The sequence below is a fragment of the Podarcis cretensis genome, assembly GCF_951804945.1.
Source record: "Podarcis cretensis genome assembly, chromosome: 8".
In the NCBI taxonomy this organism is placed as follows: Eukaryota; Metazoa; Chordata; class Lepidosauria; order Squamata; family Lacertidae; genus Podarcis; species Podarcis cretensis.
In genome coordinates this window covers 40,247,925-40,271,073 of record NC_137177.1, presented here as the reverse complement: position 1 = coordinate 40,271,073, position 23,149 = coordinate 40,247,925, and the positions used below count along the sequence as shown (strand labels likewise).

The following is a 23,149-nucleotide window of genomic DNA, read 5'->3' as shown; positions in this document are numbered from 1 at the left end:
GTGCTGATAAACACCAAGGTTGAAGGTCAATCCGCATAAGGAACAGCTGCATATTCCTGTGTTGCAGGGGGTTGGACTAGATGATCCTCAGGGTCCCTTCCAATTCTACAGTTCTGTGATTCTATGTAGTTACAAATGCTATGGTACCTCGCTTCAGCTCTTTTGTTTTTCTTGCAACTAGATTGTGAATCGGCACGGCCCTGAGGCAGACAGGCATTTACTACGCTGTCTATTCTCGCATGTGGATTTCAGTGGCGATGGTAAAAGTAGCGGTAAAGATTTCCATCAGGTAAATTTTGTCCTTAAAGAATTTCCAATTAGTTTCTTGATTTTTAATTTTTACATTTTTTTATTCTACAATGCTTCCATCTTGTAGTGACTTACAAAATTCATTGTGAAAATACATACAGTAAAAGCAGCATTGAAACTATTACTAAAACATCATACATATGGATACATTTAAAACAGGCAGCAGATTTACAACAGAACACTACTTTTAAATGTCCTATAGCTCATTGACAGAGCACAAACCTTTCATATAAAATGTTCCAGAGGCATCTCCAGGCAGGTATGCCAAGCACTCCTGCCTGAAACCCTACAAAGGTGCCTGCCAGTTAGATGCACCAGTGGTTTGACTCTGTATAAGACAGGTTCCTGTGTTCCTAAGTTTTAAAATATAGCTTGATTTTCTGTCCAGCAGTTAGTTCAAAAACTTCCTAAAACATTGTTTTTGTTACCCTGTAGAAATCTGGAAGGGAGTCAGGTAAGCACATCTTTCTGGGAGAGTTTAAAAGAGGCTCTACTCCAGAGAACACCTGTGCTTTTTTTCCAGATTGGCTTAGCCCACTTATGAGTACAAAAGTTGCATAGAAGTGCCATATCTGAATGCCAAGTCTGTGTATGTGTTGTATTTGAACTGTTTCATATATGCGTTAATTGTTGGTATTATTAATTGCTTCAGGAGGCTTCATAGGAAGCTATTCATAAATAGAAATAACTGTATCCCCGAGTACTTCTAAGGTGGCTTGTAAATGTAAATAATCCCAACACATTTTAGATTTGTGAACTTCAGGAAATGTAAAAATAGAAGAGTTGAGCTACTTTTGAATACTGCTGTTCCTAAGGCCTTGTGTGATGGAACTTCCTTTTTCTCAAGCTTTGAATTACTCAGTAACTGAGTTCAGTAACTTGAATTTTAGTCACAAGTTTAGTTACAAGTCAAGTCAAGTCACTTGTTTGGCTTGTCTGTAAAATATTTCTTAATATTAGCTTCTATTTTGTTACTATGGATACAGTTTTCAGATGATGTTTGTTGTGCTGGGCATACTCAATAATGACTAAGAATTGTGAATTGCGTTCATCTTCTTGAAAGACTAACCAAAATAGTTTAATCTGCCATCTCATCTTTATGATTTCAAAATATTTGTTGAACATATCCTATAGTAAGAAGACAATTTGAAGTACTTTCATGGACATATATATTATGTTTACAGAAACAAAATCCTGGTAATATCTTGTAACTAGATAATAGGTGCCTCCCCCAAACCAAACCAAAACTTTTGCTACAGCTGTCTCCTTCCTTTTCAGACGCAGTTTCTGATCCAGGAGTGTGCATCATTGATTACAAAGCCAAATTTTATTTCGACGCTGTCCTATGCTATTGAAAATCCATTGCATTATCAAAAGGTTTGTATGCAGTTTTAAAGTGCTGTTAACAATAATGTTAAAGAAAAACCTATTCAGGTGTCAGTGAGCTAATTTTACAAAATGTACACCTATGTTCATTATTACAAAGGAGTTTTGAAGATTTATGTCATGTAAATTCTGTATTCGTAAAATATCCAGGTAATTGACTTATTTTACATTTCTTTGCTCTGCAACACCCACTCCTCATTGGGGCTTCTGTAGCAATTTACAGAACTTTGTATGCTGGAATTGGAGAATACTGGTAGTTCGGCAACAAATGATATTATCTTCAGAGAGGTTGGGAAGTACCACTAATGAGCAGAAGTTGATTTTATTTTTTCTGTAGAGGAACTTATGACACAGAGAATCTTTGTCTTGGTATAGTATTCTGTTAAACTGTAAACATAAGCATTTCATATATAACTTGTTTCTTTCAGAGTCTTAAGCCGTCACCCCATCTATTCACTCAGCTGAGCAAAGTTATCAAATTAAGCAAGGTTCAAGAGGTGGGTTAAGTCCATAGATTTATCTTCCATGAAGTAGTCTGATCCCCTTTTAGTCTGACCATTAAAAATGTTGGCTATCGTTGCATGCTTTTTATGTGAAGAAATGCCTCCTTTTGTCCAACCTGAATATCCCAACATTCAGCTTCATTATCTGAGCCTGAGTTCTGGTATTATGAATGAAGAATGAATATTTGTCCAGTGACTTTTTCAACAGCATGCATAATTTTATAGACCTCTATCATGTCATTACCACCACCTCACCCCCCAACTAGCCCCAGTCATTGAAACTCTCTCACTAGGCAGTTCCTTCAGTTGCTCAAGCTAATTGCCCTTTTCTGCACCATTTGTAGCTCTACAATATGCTTTTTGAGGTGTGGTGAACAGAATTCTACACGCTACTCTGAACACAGGCAAATCATAGATTTGTTTAAAGGCACCATGACAGTGATAGTTTTAATTATTATTTCCTTTCTAATTGTATGCATGAAATCTGCTGTTTTCATTTTTTTGTAAATAATTTTTTATTGGTTTTATAATTTGTAACATCAACAATTATTCTTCATTAAAAAACAAGCAGAAACAATAACAACAGAATATAAAGAAAAGCATAAAACATTAACACTTTTATCATCATATAATCTGCTGTTTTCAGAACAGCTGCACTCTACACCAGTATTTTCATGAAACTGTCCATCACAACTCCCAAGATCTTTTTCCTAGTCACTCTCTCAGTTTGGATCTCATCGGTGTTTTTTTTAGGCTTTTGTTTATCGCTTTTCACTTGTTTTAAGCTGAACTGCATTTACTTTTAAAATGTCCAGTCACCCAGTTTGGAGAAGATCTTGTGGAGCACCATTTTGTTTTAATGCCCCAAATAATTTGATGTTGGCTATGAACTTGGCTACCAAAATATAGATCATTTATAAACAAATTAAAAGCACTGGCCCCAATAGGAATCCTATGGAGGGACTGACATCCTGACAGAATCTGAGGAAGGTTAACAGCTGGAAATGTTCCAACCATATTAAATAAGGTGTAGCATTAGTCACAATGATTTCCTGTCCATCTTGCTTTAGAGTAGTAGCGCTGCCAAGAACGTCATCCTCCAAATCCTAATCCACCTCATGGGCATCCATAGTGGGGGGTTTTTTAACTCTCAGTGGGATGAGGAAAGTTGTGGGGAGGACAGTAGAGTTCAGCCCTGGTGTTTGTCTTTGCCAGTCTAGTTGCCAGACAGCTGGACTATGTATGTGATAGGTGATAATGCAGTTCTTTCTTCTATTTGTAGGTTATTTTTGGCCTTGCTTTGCTAAACTCCTTCAACCCAGATCTACGAGGTTTTGGTAAGATAAATTTGTATAGTATTATAGATACACATACCAGATTTTACTTCAGTTTTAGTATAATCTGATTCCTGAGTTGTCTATAAGAGACTTTAGTTTTCATCCTTCTCCTGGATCTAGTTGCTTAAGTTGTAGAATCCAAGGGCCAGAAGGGACCACAGTGCAAGGTCCAGTTAGCTCATTCAAGGATCATCCTTGTAGTTGCCTCTGCTGATGTTTGGAGGGAGGGGAAACACCCCAGATCTTGAAAATCTTGCCTGATCTTTGTGGCTAATAGAATGTTCTGAAGACATAAGATACAGCTCTCCTTGAGCCCTTCCAGAAAGGGAAGACAACATGGGAACCATATGTAAGCTGCTCTGAGCTCACAATATAAATCTAATACAACACACCCACCCAAAAAATCTTAAGAGGTAATTAAGAAATATGAAATCTGCTTCCTTATGTCAGTTCTATCGACCTGGACTCTGAAAGTAGTTGATCTGCGGGTCACTGATCCAAAATATTCCCTTCTTTCTTAATTAAATGAGGTAACTACAGGCAACATTTTTTCCATTAATCTGAGTTTCCACTTGTTAGTCCTGTGTGAAGTATATTTGGAAGTAAAAATTCTTAGGGTGTAATAGAAGTTATAGCTGGATCACCATTAGAATTTGAGTAGAGTCATGATAGGGTGGGCAGGTTTTAGGTGCAACCTAAGCAGGAAAAAGTGAAATTGGTGAAAAAGCCAAGCATGTATGCCCGGAGAAGTACCAGCTTCCACTCCTGCTTTCTTGTGCTTGTACCAAACAGTGTAAGGAAATGCAAGGTGGCATCAAGTGAGGTTGCATTCCAAGGCAGGGTGGTGCTGAGTTATTCTGACCGGTTGTTCTAGTATGCAACTGTCTATATACTGTCACACTTATTGTGTGACGATCAGAGCAGTTGGCAAGTGCTGTTGATAAACCAGAAGAGCATATGCATAAACTTTTTTAAAAAGCAATTTAGTTAACTGCTTTCGGTTTCTCTCTCTCTCTCTCTCTCTCTCTCTCTCTCTCTCTCTCAAAGCTGCTCAGTTTATTAAACAGAAACTTCCTGATCTTCTGCGTTCATACATTGACGCAGACGTCAGTGGAAATCAAGAAGGTGGCTTCCAAGATATTGCAATAGAGGTCTTGCACCTCCTCCTATCCCATCTTCTTTTTGGACAGAAGGGAGCCTTTGGGGTTGGACAGGAACAGATTGACGCTTTTCTCAAAACATTACGTAGAGGCAAGTATTGTATTTGATACATCTATTTGAAACCCATTTCTAAAAGGAATAAATTTTTGTGGGGGGTAAACATTTGGTGGCAATCCAGAAAAGAAACGAGGATCCTGAAACGATTATCTTAATGCAGATCCTTATAGGATTGTCTATACATTATGTCTTTCAGATACTATAATTGGTAGAAGTTTGGCTATCACAACTTTAGATGGGTATTATTGTTGGCACTCCTCTTAGAAATGGGATGGGGCTTGGATATAAATTGATGCTTTCCACCCCTCTGAAATTTTGGTCTGGGCTTCTCTGGCCCTACTATTTTAGCCTTCCCCTTCCCTTTCCTGTTTAAACTTGTGGCAGTTTCAAGGTGCTTTAGAATGTTGCTGTGACAGTCCAGAGGATGTAATGGAGGCAGTACTGTGAGGCCCAGTTTGCACAACATAGTAAACCATAGTTTACTGTGCACACACCTTAATGGGCAATAATTGACTTGTTGAGAGCAACGTGAACCATAATTGCTGGTTTGGTCATAATATTAAGCCCTGGGATAATTGTTTGCTTCCTCCCAGCGTGTGTGGGAAGGAGCAGAGGGGCCAAGCGAGACATGTTCATGGTAAAGTATTAAGTATGGCTCATCATGGTATGCAACTAAGGTCATATAGTATCTAAATAGCTGTACTGTCACAGTAGGACAGTAAATAGGCCAAAAGTTGGGGTATAAAATAAATTGCTTTCTGTGTCTCTGAATTCCAAGATAGTGATCTTAAACACCTTTTTATTCAAAACTCCTTTGGTCATAACATGATTTTCACAATATGAAACATGATTATTGGGATTCTGTGTTGGTCATTGGTACTTCTGAAATGCTAAAATACTCTGGGATCTCAGATTTTCCCCAGGAACGTTGCCCTGTGGTGCTTGCACCACTCCTATACCCTGAAAAACGGGACATTCTAATGGACAGGATCCTGCCTGATTCTGGAGGGATAGCAAAAACAATGATGGAGAGCTCTCTTGCAGACTTCATGCAGGAAGTTGGCTATGGCTTTTGTACAAGGTATGTAGATAAATTAACTGAAATTTGGAGTTGATGTCCTGACTCTTAAGTCATACTTTGAATAGCCCCATTGAAATGAAAGGACAAGTTATGTCAATTGAGAAGGCTGTTGGAGGTTGCAGGACAGCTATACAGCTGCAAGTAAAACTTTTAGTGTGTTTTAAGTGCAATATACAATGTCACACTAGGCGGCGATGGTGAGCCTTATGGAAAATTCAATGTATTTTTTAAAACGCTTTTTTAAAAAGTATTTTCAGAATGGTTTTTATATGCACGTAGATTCCACCCTAGTCCAGCTTAATGTACTGACTTGAGTATCAGTAATACTCCCTAAAATAGACATACTTGATAGAAAACAATTGTATACTAAGTTTTGTGGAGGTCATTGTGACTTACCTTTTTAGTGTGGAGGAATGTCGCAACATCATCACTCAGTTTGGTGTGGGAGAGGTCACTGCTGCCCAGGTTGCCAGAGTTTTGGGAATGATGGCTCGAACACACTCGGGATTGGCAGACGGCATTCCTTTGCAGGTGAGTGTCCTCTGTGTTGAGAGGTGTTGTAACTGAATATAACTTAAACAGAACTACTGAATGATGTTTACACAGAAGATTTTGGAGCCGCTTAATTCCTATGATCTTGAGCAACAAGCATGACTGAAAGGTTAAATGACTTCCAGCACTTCAGCATTTTATGCCAAATGCTGTTTAACAGCTCTGTGTAACCTGTTGGTGGTGGTGGTGGGGGGTTATAAGGGGACTTGGAAGTGCTGTGTCATAATATCCAACTCTGTTTCTCTGTACCATCTTAATTCAGTGTGGCTGTGCAAATGAACTGGTGCCTGGGTGCAGTGATGGGCTAGAGGGTGGCCAATAAACTGAGCTTGAAAGATGGAGGTTCTCCGGGTGGGCAGGAAATAGGTCAGTAGGGTGGGGCTGCACTAAATCCATTGTTGTTACTCAAGGCTTAAGTGGCTTCAGTGGATAGGAGTGCCTTCTGCCAGCTTCATTTGATACGACAGCTGTGGTCGTTCCTGGATCATGATAGATTGGCCATGATAGTTCATACACCACCCAATTGGATTGCTGCAGTGTGCCCTGCTTGTGACTTTTCTTAAGGCATGTCTGGAAGTTGCAGCTGGTGCAGAATGCTGTAGCAAGGTTGCAGGAGGGAGAAAAATTTTGACAACACTATTGCTGAAAGGACTGCACTGGCTTCTGGTATGCTACTGAGCCAAGTTTAAGGGATTGTGGAAAAACTTGGATCAGATTATCTAAGTCTCCCTTAATATGTGCCCCTGCCTGGTTGCTCCTGGTTGCTCCGTTCCTCAGGAGAGACAATCATAATAGTACTCCATGCTCCTGCTTTTTGTCCAATGTTCACAAAAAAGAGGTTTTGTTTTTAATTCTGTTTATTACTGTTTGCTCATAAAGCCTTTCCCTCTATTTTATTGTTAAGGGACAAGCAGACAGTGCATTATAGAATACAGTTTAAGTATTGCTGATCTGCAGTAATAAATGTGTTGCAATCGTAAAATTCAAACTCCATTCTTTCACTTGATCTTATTTCTTGATCTACTAAATCCATCTACACAACCGACGTCACAGGAATTCTAAACCTACATGCTTAATTTACAGTCCATCTCTGCTCCGGGAAGTGGAATTTGGAGTGATGGAAGAGATAAAAATGATGGAACACAGTCCCATACCTGGAATGTGGAGGTTCTGATTGACGTGCTTAAAGAGCTGGTATGTTGATCACAATCTGACCTTTTGAGGAAAAACTGAATGCCAGAAACTTAAGGGCTGTTTCATGTATGATAGATTTCCTGTACGGATGTCACTTCTGTGAAAGAAACTGCATATGTTTGGTTATATTTGAGCATGTGTATATTTTGCCATGTGTGTATAGCTGGAAATGCTAAGTGGTGGGTTCTGCTGCATTTGGTTGTAAAACATGTAGGTTAAACTTAGAAAAACTGATCAACAGTATTAACAGGCAAGCTCTGTATACTGTATGTGTGGCTATTGGATAATCAGCAAACATGATTTTCACTAGAGATGATTATAACCGGAGAGAGGTTCATTTGGTACTAGATTGTCATCACTGTAACTAGGTCCCTGATGAACTGGCAAGTCACTATTTTCTCAAAGGTCAACTGAGGATGACATAGCATGTGTATTCTGAACAGCTTTGTTTGGCTCCATGCTTACATTGCAAATGATGTAAGATTTATTCTACTTTGATCAGGACTTTGCAGGTGGTGCTGATTAGAGATATGGTATCATTAAAGCACACCTTTATTTGTTCTTTACTGGTGACAAATCCTTAGCAAGTATTTAGCAGTGTTTTAGTTCCCCCGCCACTTAATGGATCCAAATGGTTTCCAGAGAGTGGTAGGGGATGCTTTATCCCATGTTGATGGCCTTTCAGCTGATTCCCTGGTGGCCCGCTGGAATGCGGAGTTAACCAGGGCTATCGACTGTCTGGCTCCGAAGCGCCCTCTCCGATTGCATGGAGCCCGGACAGCTCCGTGGTTTTCTTCGGAGCTGAGGGCGATGAAACAATCGCTGAGGCGGCTAGAGCGTCGGTGGCAAAAAACTCACTCCGAATCTGACCGGACACAGGTTAGAGCTCAACGTCGAGCCTACCAAGTGGCGATAGCGACGGCGAAGAAGACTTTCTTCACCGCCTCTATTGCATCTGCAGAAAATAGTAGCAGGAGACTCTTTCAGGTGGTTCGTAATTTAACGGAACCACCTTTACCACCGGGGTCTTGTAAAGACCCCAAGATCTCCTGCAACGATTTTGCAAAGTTTTTTGCAGATAAAATCACTCATATTCGGAAGGAGCTAGACACCACTGTGGGAGCAGTGCCGGGGCGGGAGAGTGCTAGAGCTCTGTCTGGTCAAGTTGCATGGAATCAATTTCAATCCGTTACCCCCGAGGATGTGGACAGGCTGCTTGGACGCGTGAAACCAACCACCTGTCTCCTGGATCCTTGCCCATCCTGGCTAATAAAAGCAAGCCGGGAAGGGCTGGGCGATGGGCTCTGTGGGGTGGTGAATGCTTCCCTCTGTGAGGGAACATTCCCAGATCCGCTGAAAGAGGCGGTCATTAAACCGCTTCTTAAAAAACCATCTTTAGACCCGGCCAGTATGGCCAACTATCGCCCAGTCTCAAATCTTCCTTTCTCGGGCAAGGTGATTGAGCGCGTGGTTGCTGAACAACTCCAGGCACGCCTGGAGGATGCGGACCATTTGGATCCCTTCCAATCGGGATTCAGGCCTCATCATGGGACTGAAACTGCCTTGGTCGCGCTGGTTGATGATCTCCGGCGAGCTAGGGACAAAGGTGAGAGTTGTTTCCTAGTTCTGCTGGATCTCTCAGCGGCCTTTGAGACAATCGACCATAACATCCTTCTGGACCGTCTAGAGGGGCTGGGAGCTGGGGGCACTGTTATACAGTGGTTTCGCTCCTTCCTCCTGGGACGTGTTCAGAAAGTGGTGGTGGGGGATGAGTGTTCAGACCCCTGGGCCCTCGCTTGTGGGGTGCCTCAGGGTTCCGTCCTCTCCCCCATGCTTTTTAACATCTATATGAAGCCGCTGGGAGAGATCATCAGGGGGTTTGGACTGGGTGTCCATCAATATGCAGATGATACCCAGCTCTACCTCTCTTTCAAATCAGAACCAGTGAAGGCGGTGAAGGTCCTGTGTGAGTGCCTGGAGGTGGTTGGAGGATGGATGGCGGCTAATGGATTGAGGTTGAATCCTGACAAGACAGAAGTACTGTTTTTGGGGGACAGGGGGCGGGCAGGTGTGGAGGACTCCCTGGTCCTGAATAGGGTAACTGTGCCCCTGAAGGACCAGGTGCGCAGCCTGGGAGTCATTTTGGACTCACAGCTGTCCATGGAGGCGCAGTTCAATTCTGTATCCAGGGCAGCTGTCTACCAACTCCACCTGGTACGCAGGCTGAGACCCTACCTGCCTGCGGACTGTCTCGCCAGAGTGGTGCATGCTCTAGTTATCTCCCGCTTGGACTACTGCAATGCGCTCTATGTGGGGCTACCTTTGAAGGTGACTCGGAAACTACAACTAATCCAGAATGCGGCAGCTAGACTGGTGCCTGGGGGCGGCCGCCGAGACCACATAACACCGGTCTTGAAAGACCTACATTGGCTCCCAGTATGTTTCCGAGCACAATTCAAAGTGCTGGTGTTGACCTTTAAAGCCCAGTATACTTGAAGGAGCGTCTCCACCCCCATCATTCTGCCCGGACGCTGAGGTCCAGCGCCGAGGGCCTTCTGGCGGTTCCTTCATTGCGAGAAGCAAAGCTACAGGGAACCAGGCAGAGGGCCTTCTCGGTAGTGGCGCCTGCCCTGTGGAACGCCCTTCCAGCAGATGTCAAAGCAATAAATAACTACCTGACATTCAGAAGACATCTTAAGGCAGCCCTGTTCAGGGAAGTTTTTAATCTGTGATATTTTAGTGTATTTTTGGTTTTTATGGAAGCCGCCCAGAGTGGCTGGGGAGACCCAGCCAGATGGGCGGAGTACAAATAATAAATTATTATTATTATTATTATTATTATTATTATTATTATTATTATTATTTAAGGGACACATCCTCTGTTGTATTTCATGTTTTTAAATATATTTTCTATGTAGTACCCTGTTTTTAAAATGCTGTAAACTGCTCTGAGTGGTGCATAGGGAGTAGAAAGATTGATAGACATTTCTGTGTGGGGGAAAATATAACACCTCATTCTGCATATAACTCTTGAATGCTTGTGGGACCAATTTTTACATGATTACTATTTTTTTAAATGACTAACTTAAAATATATAATGACTATTCATCATTTTGACGACTCACATGAACCATATTAAAGGAAAAATTAACTGCAGAGTTATATTCACAGACTTACTATGGGGAATGTGCTAGAGTTCATGTTTTACATGTTGGCAACCTTGCTTTAAAAATGGGTAAAGAGAATTGGAAAACCCCATTCCCCCTCTGTGGTTGAGCTGTTGTCAAAAGTAGCAGTCAATATATGAGCTAGAGCTAGATGAGCTAATGGCCTGCTTCATATCTTACGAATTGTTTCTAAGTTGTATAAGGAGAAATGTGAAAGCATGCTCTTTATTTTTGCCTCCATAAGTTGCACCACTATTTGTTTTACTCTGCAGAACCCAAATTTGAACTTCAAGGAAGTAACCTATGAACTTGACCACCCTGGATTTCAAATTCGTGATAGCAAAGGCTTACAGATTGTGGTGTATGGTGTCCAGAGAGGGCTAGGGCTAGATGTCTTCCCAGTTGATCTCATATACAGACCTTGGAAACATGCAGAAGGACAGGTAAAAATCAAGGAGAAGATTTTTTTCATGCTTTCTCTCTCACTACCGCCACATTGGTTAAAAAGGTAGAGGGACCCCTGACCATTAGGTCCAGTCGCGGACGACTCTGGGGTTGCGGTGCTCATCTCGCTTTGCTGGCCAAGGGAGCTGGCGTACAGCTTCTGGGTCATGTAGCCAGCATGACTAAGCCGCTTCTGACGTACCAGAGCAGCACACAGAAACACCGTTTACCTTCCCGCCAGAGTGTTACCTATTTATTTACTTGCACTTCATGCTTTCGAACTGCTAGGTTGGCAGGAGCAGGGACCGAGCAACGGGAGCTCATAATTACCATAGAACTTTTAAAAAATGTTCTTTCAGTTTTTTGTTGAATTTTGGCTTTGGGGCTCACTAAGACAACAGTTGCTATGAAGAATGTGATACATCCTTTAATACACTGCAATTACTGTAACAGGTAGCGATCAGACTATAGAAGACTGAATCTTAGAACTTTCAGAAAGTTATTTGGAAAAGCAATCATAATAGCATAAGTGTGAGAGGGAGGGGTGGTGATTGCTTAGGAGGAAATTCATCAAGACAGTGTAACATGAATGTAGATATGAAATGACTCTTACAGTGATGTAATTTTGTTGCAGCTCTCATTCATCCAGCATTCCCTCATTAATCCAGAGATCTTCTGTTTTGCTGACTACCCCTGTCATACTGTTGCCACGGATATTTTGAAAGCCCCTCCCGAGGATGACAATCGAGAAATTGCCACATGGTAAACAGTATTATTTTTCTTGGGAATACAGCTCCTTCAACATTCTGAAATGATGAGCCAGAGTATTCATGATTGATACCCCTTTCTTGCTTTTCTGACAGCCTTTTGGTAAGAAGGTTTTGAGTCACCAAGTGCTTCTCACTTGAGAGGATGTGTGTGCAGCAGGGATGGCCCATTAGTTCAGCAGAGGGGTCTCCCCCAGACACTGGCTGCATTTGCTAGTCTGTAAATAGTTGCATAGATAATGAGAGCAACATGTTAAATTAGCCATGTGTATTAAGTTGCTGTGAACTAAACACTGATTATATTTTTGCTGTGGTCTGGTTTGTGAAGGTTGGATCTTGATTTCTAGGCAGGCCTTTGGACTGTTCTGACCACTCTGCATGCTACTTGATGGAAGTTGACTTTGATATCTATTTCCCCAAGTTTGGTTATTTCAAATATTGTTGAGTGTAACAGAATTTAGAATTACCTCATTTGATACCCATATTAGCTTGGTGTAACAGACATCAATCCAGAATCCTGTCAACTGATTCACAATATTGCATTTCCCCCCCTTATTTGTTAGGAAGAGCCTGGACTTGATTGAGTCCCTGTTGCGGTTGGCAGAGGTTGGCCAGTATGAGCAAGTTAAGCAGCTCTTCAGCTTCCCTATCAAGCACTGTCCAGATATGTTGGTATTGGCATTACTACAGATCAACACTTCCTGGCATACTTTGCGGCATGAACTCATATCCACACTTATGCCCATTTTTCTTGGCAACCATCCCAACTCTGCCATCATTCTGCATTATGCATGGCATGGGCAGGTAAGGGCATTACAATGGTTTTGTTTTGACAACAGAGTTTAAACTTGCCACTGTGTTATGCTCCTGAAAGAAGGGTGGGATAGAAATTTGATTGATCTTTGCTCCATGAGAGTTGTCCTGGGTGTGAGGTGATTTTTGTTATGTACCTGTACTATTTTTCAACTGTGAAGCTATCCAGACAGCTTGACCTCAGTATAAATATACTTATGACTTCCAGATAGCCCTCATTTTAATCTGCCCCAGGAACAGAGAGGGGTCAGTCCTATATTAGTGTTTGGGTGGCCTGTAACAGCTGGATTGGAATAAACACACTGAGGTAGAGACTGGCAGTAGCAACCCCCTGTCCCTGTCCCTCTCCTTTCCCTAGTTAAAAATTGTTTCATGCAGCAGTTGCATGCAGTCTTGGAGAGACAATACACATGTGCTATTGCCTTTTTCCCCCTGCCAAGTTTAATTGTTACAGATCCTGCATTTATATGCAGTATGACCTGCTGCAGTTCTGTAACCTCAGGAAATAATATACCTTGCCTACCTGACCATGGAAATAAATTGCTATGCTATTATGCATCAGCCACTTAATTGTTCTTTTGTGCCTTTATGGAGAGATGGAGCATAAATGTGTTAAAAGTGGAGCCAATCTTTGGCATCTCCATTGTTATTCCTGAAAGTTAAGGCAGCAAAGAGGAAAATGGGTTGGTGATTTGATTTGTTATTGTAATAAGGCTCTATCACATTTGCTGGTGGAGCAAAGCTGGCTGTATGGTAGGGGCAAGTTGTGGAGGCTAAAGGGTTGGAGGAGCAAGGTACCTAGAACTGGGGGGGGGGGGGGAGAGGAGAAATAAGCTGAAACCCTCTTCCACCTGCTACTTTTGTTTTCATTGAATTGGAACCTGTGATTTCAGTGTTCCAGAGCAGCAAGGGACTTGCCATGTGCCGGTTTAATTGCTCTTTAAGAGCTAGGTAATTTATGTAGTAATCTGAAATTCAGTTGATGTTTCCTTAGGGCCAGTCTCCTTCAATTCGCCAGCTCATCATGCATGCTATGGCAGAATGGTACATGCGAGGGGAACAGTACGACCAAGCAAAATTATCACGTATTCTAGACGTGGCCCAAGACTTGAAGGTGAGTTTGATTCTATATTTTAATTCTGTGGAAAGTGCTTTGACTTTAGTGTTGGGGTTGTGTGAGATGCAGGGTTTGGGAGTGGAGGAAAATAAGTATCACATCAGAGGACATGTTTATTCTAAGGACAGGAAGAGGTTATGTGTAGGAAGAGAAACTCATCTCTTCGCTTAATATGAAGCTGTGTTGCTAAATTTGTGACTTGCTAAAGTAATTTTTTCCATCTGCAGAGTTACTAAGATCCTGAGCTGTAATTTTCTTTTTTGTTTTTACGATCTTGCATTAGAGCAACTCCAGAGACTCTTAAAAACTTGCAAAGTGTCACTGCTGTTGTATGTTTGTCTTTCCTCTTCATCAATAAAGTATGCGAGATTTTTGTGGCATTGAATATCATAACTCTATAGCTTTTACTAGACACTACTGGGTCAGCATTCATGTTATAACTCTCCCAAAGGAGCCCAGGGTGGCAATTTGGTTAAGTTTGGTTCAGCACTACTGAAGGCCCATAATTACTTGCTTATTTCAAGCAAGGTGTATTGTCACCAGAAGGTATCAGTGTATTGCCTCAAGCTCCAGGGGGAAGCAACCTCTTTTTCCTTGGAGTTTGTACAAGAGCCCTTGCAATTGAAATGAATGTGTAGTGTATATTCCTCTGAAATTTAATGGGCAGGATAATGTTGGGTTTCCAGCAGTAATAGGAGCTCAAACCACCCATAAAAGCTGCTTTACCAAACTGCCAAGTGGTGAGGTAGGGGTTGGTTCTCCGGTCTTCCTCCAGTCTTGCACAAGCAGTTTCTAGGCCTGTTCCACCCAACCATAGAAAGAGCCGTAACTGCTGAAGGAGGGAAGAGTGAGCAGTCCCACTTGCAGATAATGCGCACAGCCCACCCAGCTTTAATGGCCACGAGGGTGGTGAGGATTACCGTCAACAGGGTGCCTGCCACCTATAGATCAGAAAATAGGGAGAGAAGAATTACTTAAGTCACTTTGCTGTGAAGCCTCCCACCCTCAGTGGCTTTGCCTTGCCTGTGGTCTTCCACATCTCCTTCCACCCCCCCCCCCACTTCAAATTCTTAGGTTGGAAGGAAAAGCAATGTGTCCGATATATTCTTCTCCCAGGAGGAGGAATCCCACCCTGGAAGCTGCTTTGCTGGCTGCTGTCTCTGTCATGTTCTGTGTGACAGAAAAAAATGTTGGGAACTGAATAATATATAGATATGGTGGGGGAGGGTGTATGTGTGTAGGGTAATTCTGAGGGAAGCGTAGCCTGATACTTTGACTAGCAGTTTTCTAACTCTCTTTCTTTAGGCGTTGTCAATGCTGCTAAATGGTACTCCATTTGCCTTTGTTATTGACCTTGCTGCACTTGCCTCTCGACGGGAATACCTCAAACTAGACAAATGGCTCACAGATAAAATTCGGGAGCATGGGGTAAAGCAGGATTTTCTTAATTATTTTTGCAATTTTTTTGGTGGTAACAGTCACTTCTTTTTATAAAAAAAATGTTTCCCTGCAGTTTATAAAAATTGCTTTCAGCATGCACTCTTGAGTGATAATGTTGAACTAATACCCAGTATTTTCTATATCATAATTTTGTTAACATTCTTGAACTATTGTTAAGTGTGTGTGTATCCCACTGAAATTTGCACTTTTCCTTCCCTAGGAGCCTTTCATCCAAGCCTGTATGACTTTCCTAAAGAGAAGGTGCCCCTCTATCTTAGGTGGCCTTGCCCCAGAGAAAGACCAGCCCAAAAGTGCTCAGCTTCCTCCAGAGACACTGGCAACTATGCTGGCTTGCCTGCAGGCTTGTGCTGGGTAAGCAGATGACATCTTTTGGGATAGGCTGACAGTCTCATAAATAGTGGTTAAGAAGGTGAATTTACAAACTGGGAACTTGGCTATGAGCTCACTAGGTGGCCTTTGTGAGCTGCCATTTCTCAGCCACCTTCTCATCCTCCAGATCCTCTGTAGCACTGGCCTATCTGGCAAGGTTGGTGTAAAGTTTGTAATGTGTCTGTTTGGGAAGTGCTTTGAGCATTTTGGAAAAGTACTAAATAAATCCTAGTTTACTAGTTGCATTGGGGCCATTATTAGGAAGTATAAAATCAGGGCTTTGGCAAATGCAGCCTTTGGACAGAGTGTTTTGCCTTTGCCAAGGTGCAGTGCTGTGTAATGAGTAGGATTTTGTATGTTTAGGTTGTACTTAAAAGCATATGTAAAAGAGTTGGAGATAACCCCGCAGGGCTATTTTTCACTTGTCTCTGGAGTTTGTAATACCTTGTTAGTTGGTTGGCAAGTTTGTCCTTCAGTTAAATAAGGGGTCGCAGGTGGCGCTGTGGGTTAAAGCCTCAGCGCCTAGGGCTTGCCGATCGAAAGGTCGGCGGTTCGAATCCCTGCGGCGGGGTGCGCTCCCGCTGCTCGGTCCCAGCGCCTGCCAACCTAGCAGTTCGAAAGCACCTCCGGGTGCAAGTAGATAAATAGGGACCGCTTACCAGCGGGAAGGTAAACGGCGTTTCCGTGTGCGGCTCTGGCTCGCCAGAGCAGCGATGTCACGCTGGCCACGTGACCCGGAAGTGTCTCCGGACAGCGCTGGCCCCTGGCCTCTTAAGTGAGATGGGCGCACAACCCCAGAGTCTGTCAAGACTGGCCCGTACGGGCAGGGGTACCTTTACCTTTACCTTTTATATATATATTGGCTGATCAGTTGAAACAAGCCAGGTGATAGTTTTTCTGGTCTTGGCAGGTTGGGGAGCTCTTTCCTCTGGTTTAGTTGGGACATTGTGTTCCAGGCAGTGCTAGTGCTATCCTAGTTCTAAAAATGCACCTAGATAAAAGGGGGGGTTTATTGGCAAGTAAAAATCATTTCTTCTCTCATTAGAAGTGTGTCTCAAGAGCTGTCAGAAACTATTCTAACTATGGTAGCCAACTGCAGCAATGTCATGAACAAAGCCAGGCAGCCACCACCTGGAGTTATGCCCAAAGGACGTCCACCAAGTGCTAGTAGCCTAGATGCTATCTCTCCTGTACAGGTATGTGGATGCTGAAAGAAACCAAAGTAGCATAATAATGGGAAGATGTGCCTTTTTATATGTCTCTAAACTTATTTTTTTATTCATAATCAAATGTAATTCAAACATATTAATTGAAACCATGCAGTTTAAGCACCATCTTTGAACCTGACACGTCTTTTTCATGGCTTCTTGGGTCAAGCAATGGTGCTAGATTGTAAGGACTTGTTATAACTGGGGCTCCTCAGTTCTCAGCTGAGCTGCTCTTTTAAAAACAAGGCACATATTAGTTGTTCACCACCACACACTGTCACTGCTTCTTCCAGGTTTAATAGGGAGGAAGACCTGGTTCTAGTAACTATATTCGGTGGTAGATATAATAGCCTTTCATGATTTACTTTCATGATTTAATTTGGCACCATTCTGCAGACTAAAGATTAATTGAGCAACTTTTCATTAATAAAAAGAAATTGTGTGATACTAACAAGCAAACAGTGACAGTAGCATTGTAAGGATTCTAAGCTTTCTTCTATAAGTTTCTCAGAGCTTTTTGTAAAAGTTAGCTCTTAAAGCTAAGTGGTTGCTTGGGCTCTAGAACAAACTATTACTGTGCAGCCCAACCCCCCAAACCACAAGATGATGTTTAGTTTTAAAAGGTTATACAGAAATACCTTGCATTGCATGCGTTTTGAAGGTGGAGGATGCCTAACGGGTCTGTAAGAGTAGACCCAAAGTGTAAGGAATTGATGTGTGGTCTTAACTGATTTTGGCAAGGCTGATCTGAATGAAGTTTGATTGATATAGAAAATAACCCCTTGTCTCTCTTTGAATATTGATTTTATCCTCAGATTGATCCACTTGCTGCTGGGATGGCATCTCTCAGCCTAGGTGGTTCAGCAGTTCCACACACACAGAGTATGCCAGGTTTTCCTCCAAACTTGAGTTCTGCTTTTAGTACTCCACAGTCACCAGCAAAAGCATTTCCACCACTTTCCACACAAAACCAGAATACACCTTTCAGTGGAATTAGCGGACTCTCTTCACAGCTTCCAGGTACTTTTGTGTAAAGGGGCTGGTACTCATGGGAGGAATGTGGCTGCTTTTCCTATAATTCTGGCTGGGGCAAGCACTTCAAATTGTATCCAACTTAGTATACTCAGTGTAAACCCATTGAAACCAGTGGACATGATATTAGTTCTGTGAATTAATTTCAGTGGGCCGAGTGGAAGTACCATGTTGACACTATTCAGGGTGGGAACAGCAAACAAATTATAATGTCTGCCAGCATTTGTAAACATAACTGAAATGATAATTTTATTTTTCTCAGTAGGTGGTCTTACAACAGGTAGTCTGGGCATAGGAACTGGGGCCCTTGGCCTCCCTGCAGTGAATAATGACCCATTTGTGCCAAGAAAACTGAGTACATCAGGACTGAACCAGCCTACATTCCAGCAGAGTAAGATGAAACCTTGTAAGTGGTAATGTTGTCTGATTGTGAAGTGTGACTGTGGATGTGCGGTAAATGTGAGTTTTCCCTCTAGGGTGGGGGCTGGCAGCGGTCTCTAAGGAGCCTTCTTTGCCCTCCCCAATATCTAGCCTTTCTCCCAGGAATCTTGGAGCAGCTTATGTTGGGCTTCCAGGCAGTCTCCCATTCTTGTGGTGACTAAATTAAAACCTGCTTGGCTTTACCATGCTAATCGTGCTCCCAGCTACTGATGCCAAAAACTTAACCTTGTACAGTTATGGGTTCCAAGTAATTTAAGGTTTAAACCAACACAGATCAAGTGGTTTATCAGGCTTCATGAACCAACAGCTTTCATGTGAGTACTTCATAGAATTATTCACAATAGTCCTCAAGACCAATCTTGTGATATTAGACTAGGAAAATGTCCCTCAGTTTGATGGGAAAGTGGCATTGTGTACATAGTCCCTGCCACTTTTTAGTGACGTTGCAATCTTGCCCAGAAATTGATTTTGGCCAGCTCATTGAATCTATGCTACTTGTATTTGTATGTTAACCCTCGTTCACTCAAAGTGTACCTTTCGTGTCCTTTGGTGATTTTTTTCAGCTTATGGATGTCTGGGTTGTGGGGGTTGGGAAACTACTTTGAATCATGAAGATGACACATGCAGTAGGCAGCATCTTTCAAATCTTGCTGCTGAATATTTCCCAGTAAACCAGACTGAGGCAACGGCCAGAAAATAGGTGAAAGGTGTAGAAATATGCTAGCATTGGTATTAGGGTGGTGGGTTTTAGAGGGTCAACAAGGGGTTAGGTGGCCAGTTGAATGTGGAATGCTTGGTGTTTGGTGTCAGGAATAGATAAAAGGACTCTTCTGGGTAGGGAAGACTTAAGTAGTGAGAATGTACATCTATAGTTTGCAAGGCCATTATGTTTTGATAATCATAGCTACCTGCAAACACCTTAATGTGAGCCTGTGGAACAGAGATGATCTCTAATCTCTTGCTTTGCCTGAAGAAGTTTGAAAGTGTACCTGCACATTAATGTTCAGCATGCTGTGAGTGCTTGTTGCATCCTGCCCAATATGCTAATCTAGGGATGAATGATACTTTAATTCTGCAGTCATTGAGATTTGCTTTCCTGGCTTCCAGAATAATGTTCTCATAACTAAACCAGCCCTTTCCAACTAAAATTCTTGCAGTCCCACATATGTGTTACATGCCTGAGCTAAACACCATTCAGAACCCTTTAGAGCTGTGCCACATTTTGGTGATGCAGACCTCGTTCTTTCCTGCTCAGTGCCTTCTTAACTGCAGCAGCAGCTTTTGGAGCTTGCTTCCTCCCATTTATACCAGAACTTGGCCCTATTTTTCCTTGCTTTGCCAAGCTTCAGCTTTATTTTCTTCTTCTCTCCTAGTGTATCCTCTTTTTAGTTGTTTCACAGTTTCTTCTCCTCTCACACCTACAGCACAGCGAGCATTCTTCAAGAAATGCTGGGAAGATGGGTTTAATCTTCTGTCTATAGATGGAGGAAATGTTCCTGGGTGAACAACGTGCTGTTGACTGTTGCCCAAGTTGTCATGAATTCATGGCAATAACCCCCTCTGCAATGCAGCAGTCTCCCATTGTGGAACTTCTTTCTTTCCTTATTGGGGTGGCTGTCCCCAACTTATTATGCTTCCTGCCTTCCTCTTGCCAATACTCCCCACCCCCCGCCCAAAGTTCTTCCTCCAACTCCAATCTCACTGATCAAGATTATGTGCACTTGATCCTTTGTTGTGATACAGCTTGATCTGATCTGTCCCGCCCGCTGAAGGTGGTCTTGGTGTTTCATCTTAACTGGAACTTAAATTCTTTTTATATTGTACCCAAATCCCAACTCAACAACTTTCTTACTAGGTCTGCATGACTATCAGATTTTCTATAAAGTAGCTTGCTTGCTGTCCCTGTCAGTAATCTGTTCACATTTGACATGGGAAGTAACTACATTCACAGCCTTGCAACCTTGCTTTCTGTGAAATGGTTACCCCTTTGATGTGCAAGTTTGAGTGGATGCTGTCATTGAAAGGACTGTACTTAACATATTGTTTTCCTGACAGTACCTTTCCCACCCTGAGGTAAGACAGCTTGCTAGTCTCCGTATGTGGGACCACACACTGATCATGAAGAAGAAAGATGGGTTGCTTATCTGTAATTGTAGCTCTTTGAGTGGTCATGTGTGCAATCACACACTTCTTTCTCCCTCTGCTGGTGTTGCTCTTCTTTGGTCTCTTTTGGGCAGCTACCTCCTGCTGGCAAGCACCTTGGTAGCTGAGACAGGGCATCTTGCCAAAAACCTTTCCGTGTCCTATCTCTACAAGTTTGGTTTGCAAAGGCACACAAATCCATATATGTAACTGAACGGAGGACCGCTCAAAGAACTACAGTGACAGGAAAGCAACCTCTTTGAGCTCATAATATGAGTGAGACTGCATCATCATGAAATCTACTGAAATATTCCAAACTGCTTCTGTTCCCTTGGCATTGTATCTGTGATTATGAAATTAATACATTTCCCCTCCATTTTGTGTATTTATTTAATTAGTATCTACTTTTTTCAACAGCTGACTTATCTCAGGTATGGCCAGAGGCAAATCAGCACTTTAGCAAAGAGATTGATGATGAAGCCAACAGCTATTTTCAGCGTATTTATAATCACCCACCGCATCCAACTATGTCTGTAGACGAGGTGAGCTGTGGGTAGTAATGGCATCTCTCTCAACTTGCCCTTCTTCCTTGCTGTATACTTTCTTTTCAGTCTTATGGAAAATTTGAGAAAGTAGGTACTTGCAACATTGCTTTTTGTTTGGTTGCAGTTTAAGGGAAATTTAAATTGTAAAATTCCAAAATGTATGTCCATACAAGTTGCAGACAACTTTTGTGCAAGTGAAATTTGGATGTTTTAAGTTGGGTCCAGTGGAAAGATAACTATTCTGAAAGTTTTTTCTGCTTGTTATATGTCACAGTGGGGAAAAGTTATACTTCACTTTAATTTGATTTGTGCCTCTGTTGGGTGAACACTTCTCCTGAGGGGAGGGGGTTGTTCCTAAATCAACAAAGTGCTACTTAGCAAAGAAAGCTGCAGTTGTTGAACCTTAAATGTCTGGGTGACCCAGCACACTAAATTGGATCAAATTAGAGTCTCCCCTTTTTAGAATGCGTTTCTGAACACATTTTAGGCAATATTAGGACACACTATTTAATGTTTTGCACTTACGGTGTTACAATCATCAGAATATAAACGTGCAAAACCCAGCATAAGGACATGAACTTCAGTGAATGAGGTCAGGTGCATGTAGCAAGTATTATTTGTTCTTCGTGTTCTGATTCAAGCATGTTAACTGGAGAAACCCTTTTGGCAAGTAAGCAGAATAGAAATAAATAATACATGTGAGATTTTCCCTAGCAAAATTTTTACTCGTTTTCTCAGCGAACTTTACTTTGTGTAGGTGCTCCAGGGGCTAAGCATAATAAATTGAGTCTCTTCATAACATTCTGATTTCTTTACAGGTGTTAGAAATGCTACAGAGGTTTAAGGACTCCAACATTAAACGAGAACGCGAAGTATTTAACTGTATGCTGAGGAACTTGTTTGAGGAATATCGGTTTTTCCCCCAGTACCCCGATAAAGAGCTGCACATAACAGCCTGCCTCTTTGGTGGGATAATAGAGAAAGGACTGGTTACATATATGGCGCTGGGCCTGGCCTTGCGCTATGTTCTTGAAGCCTTACGAAAGCCTTTTACATCCAAAATGTACTATTTTGGTATTGCTGCACTAGATAGATTTAAAAATAGGTGAGTGTGTTTTTATAATATTTCCAAACTGCATGGGGGAATCTCATAACTATATGCCTACTTCAGCAATATATTTAGCTTTCCAATACAAGGTTGACAGTATATTGCAGTTATTGAACGTGTCTCACAGTAGAGGCATAAATTAAATAGAACCTTCGGGAATGCAGATTTTAAAATAAATGAAAAGGAAGTAAATTACTTATAGTCTGAATCTGAATAGAAATTGCCTTAAAATGGCTCTGAAAGTATCAGGTGGCATATATATTAATATTGCTATTGGGGGAAAAAGGAGAAAGCAAATCAGTGTTACTGGAAGTGAAGCTGCCTTGTAGACTTACAAAGACTAGGAGCAATCCAGCTAAAGTCGAGCCCATTTTTGTCTCATTGGTATAAATGGGAGGAGCCTCTTTCCCACTGAAATAACTTTTGACTGGATTGTACTTTATACGTCTGGGTCATGCAAGGTCACTCTCCCAAGATTCGTTACAATGGAAAGCTTAACTTTCATCCATTTTGCAAGGCAGTATTCATGGCCCTCTAGAAACAACTAGTGGGGGCCTCACTTACCAGATGCCAACATGTCAAAAGTGCTGGTAAGTAGCTACTTCTTTGTTGCACAGTAGAAACCAGTCTGAGTCCATTTCTCCTCTCTCCACAGCAGTGTGACCATTCCACATCCCAGTAGTCAGTTTCCTCTCCTCTTCCTTTCACACTACCTCTGTGTACTCCTCCATGCCACCCCTGTGAATCCTGTGGCAAGCACTCTGTGATTCTGCACCCTTCTATCTTTTTCAGACAGTTTGCATATTGTTCCTTATCTCCTTCATCTTTGGAGCAAGATACATAGCTTCATACCCCTGTGGGAAAACTTGTCATGTTCAGGATAATTTCTGAAATCATAACTGCTACAAGTTTTTAATGAAAGCTTGAGATTCGCAGAACTTTAGTACATCTTTGG

The 23,149-nt window shown here is 42.0% G+C and overlaps 1 protein-coding gene and 1 long non-coding RNA gene across 8 annotated transcripts in view; one reads left to right on the top strand and one right to left on the bottom strand.

The window, feature by feature from the left end:
• LOC307222925 overlaps positions 1-10,236 on the bottom strand; it is a 51,173-nt gene extending 40,937 nt beyond the window's left edge. Inside the window, exon 1 of the long non-coding RNA XR_013841910.1 lies at positions 10,055-10,236. This is a non-coding gene — a long non-coding RNA (uncharacterized lncRNA). The remainder of the gene's footprint in view (positions 1-10,054) is intronic.
• CNOT1 (CCR4-NOT transcription complex subunit 1) overlaps positions 1-23,149 on the top strand; it is a 59,994-nt gene that overhangs the window by 10,638 nt on the left and 26,207 nt on the right. For 3 of the 7 annotated variants that reach the window (XM_079988359.1, XM_079988355.1, XM_079988356.1), the window contains exons 3-21: positions 182-289; positions 1,588-1,686; positions 2,124-2,192; positions 3,481-3,535; positions 4,583-4,786; positions 5,666-5,834; positions 6,239-6,365; positions 7,470-7,580; positions 11,020-11,190; positions 11,826-11,953; positions 12,522-12,762; positions 13,766-13,885; positions 15,194-15,316; positions 15,549-15,700; positions 16,764-16,914; positions 17,742-17,946; positions 18,221-18,364; positions 20,959-21,083; positions 21,905-22,191. In XM_079988359.1, coding sequence (XP_079844485.1) covers positions 182-289; positions 1,588-1,686; positions 2,124-2,192; positions 3,481-3,535; positions 4,583-4,786; positions 5,666-5,834; positions 6,239-6,365; positions 7,470-7,580; positions 11,020-11,190; positions 11,826-11,953; positions 12,522-12,762; positions 13,766-13,885; positions 15,194-15,316; positions 15,549-15,700; positions 16,764-16,914; positions 17,742-17,946; positions 18,221-18,364; positions 20,959-21,083; positions 21,905-22,191 — 2,789 coding nt within the window. The remainder of the gene's footprint in view (positions 1-181; positions 290-1,587; positions 1,687-2,123; positions 2,193-3,480; positions 3,536-4,582; positions 4,787-5,665; positions 5,835-6,238; positions 6,366-7,469; positions 7,581-11,019; positions 11,191-11,825; positions 11,954-12,521; positions 12,763-13,765; positions 13,886-15,193; positions 15,317-15,548; positions 15,701-16,763; positions 16,915-17,741; positions 17,947-18,220; positions 18,365-20,958; positions 21,084-21,904; positions 22,192-23,149) is intronic. The other 4 variants (XM_079988360.1, XM_079988358.1, XM_079988357.1 and 1 more) reach the window with 3 other exon arrangements.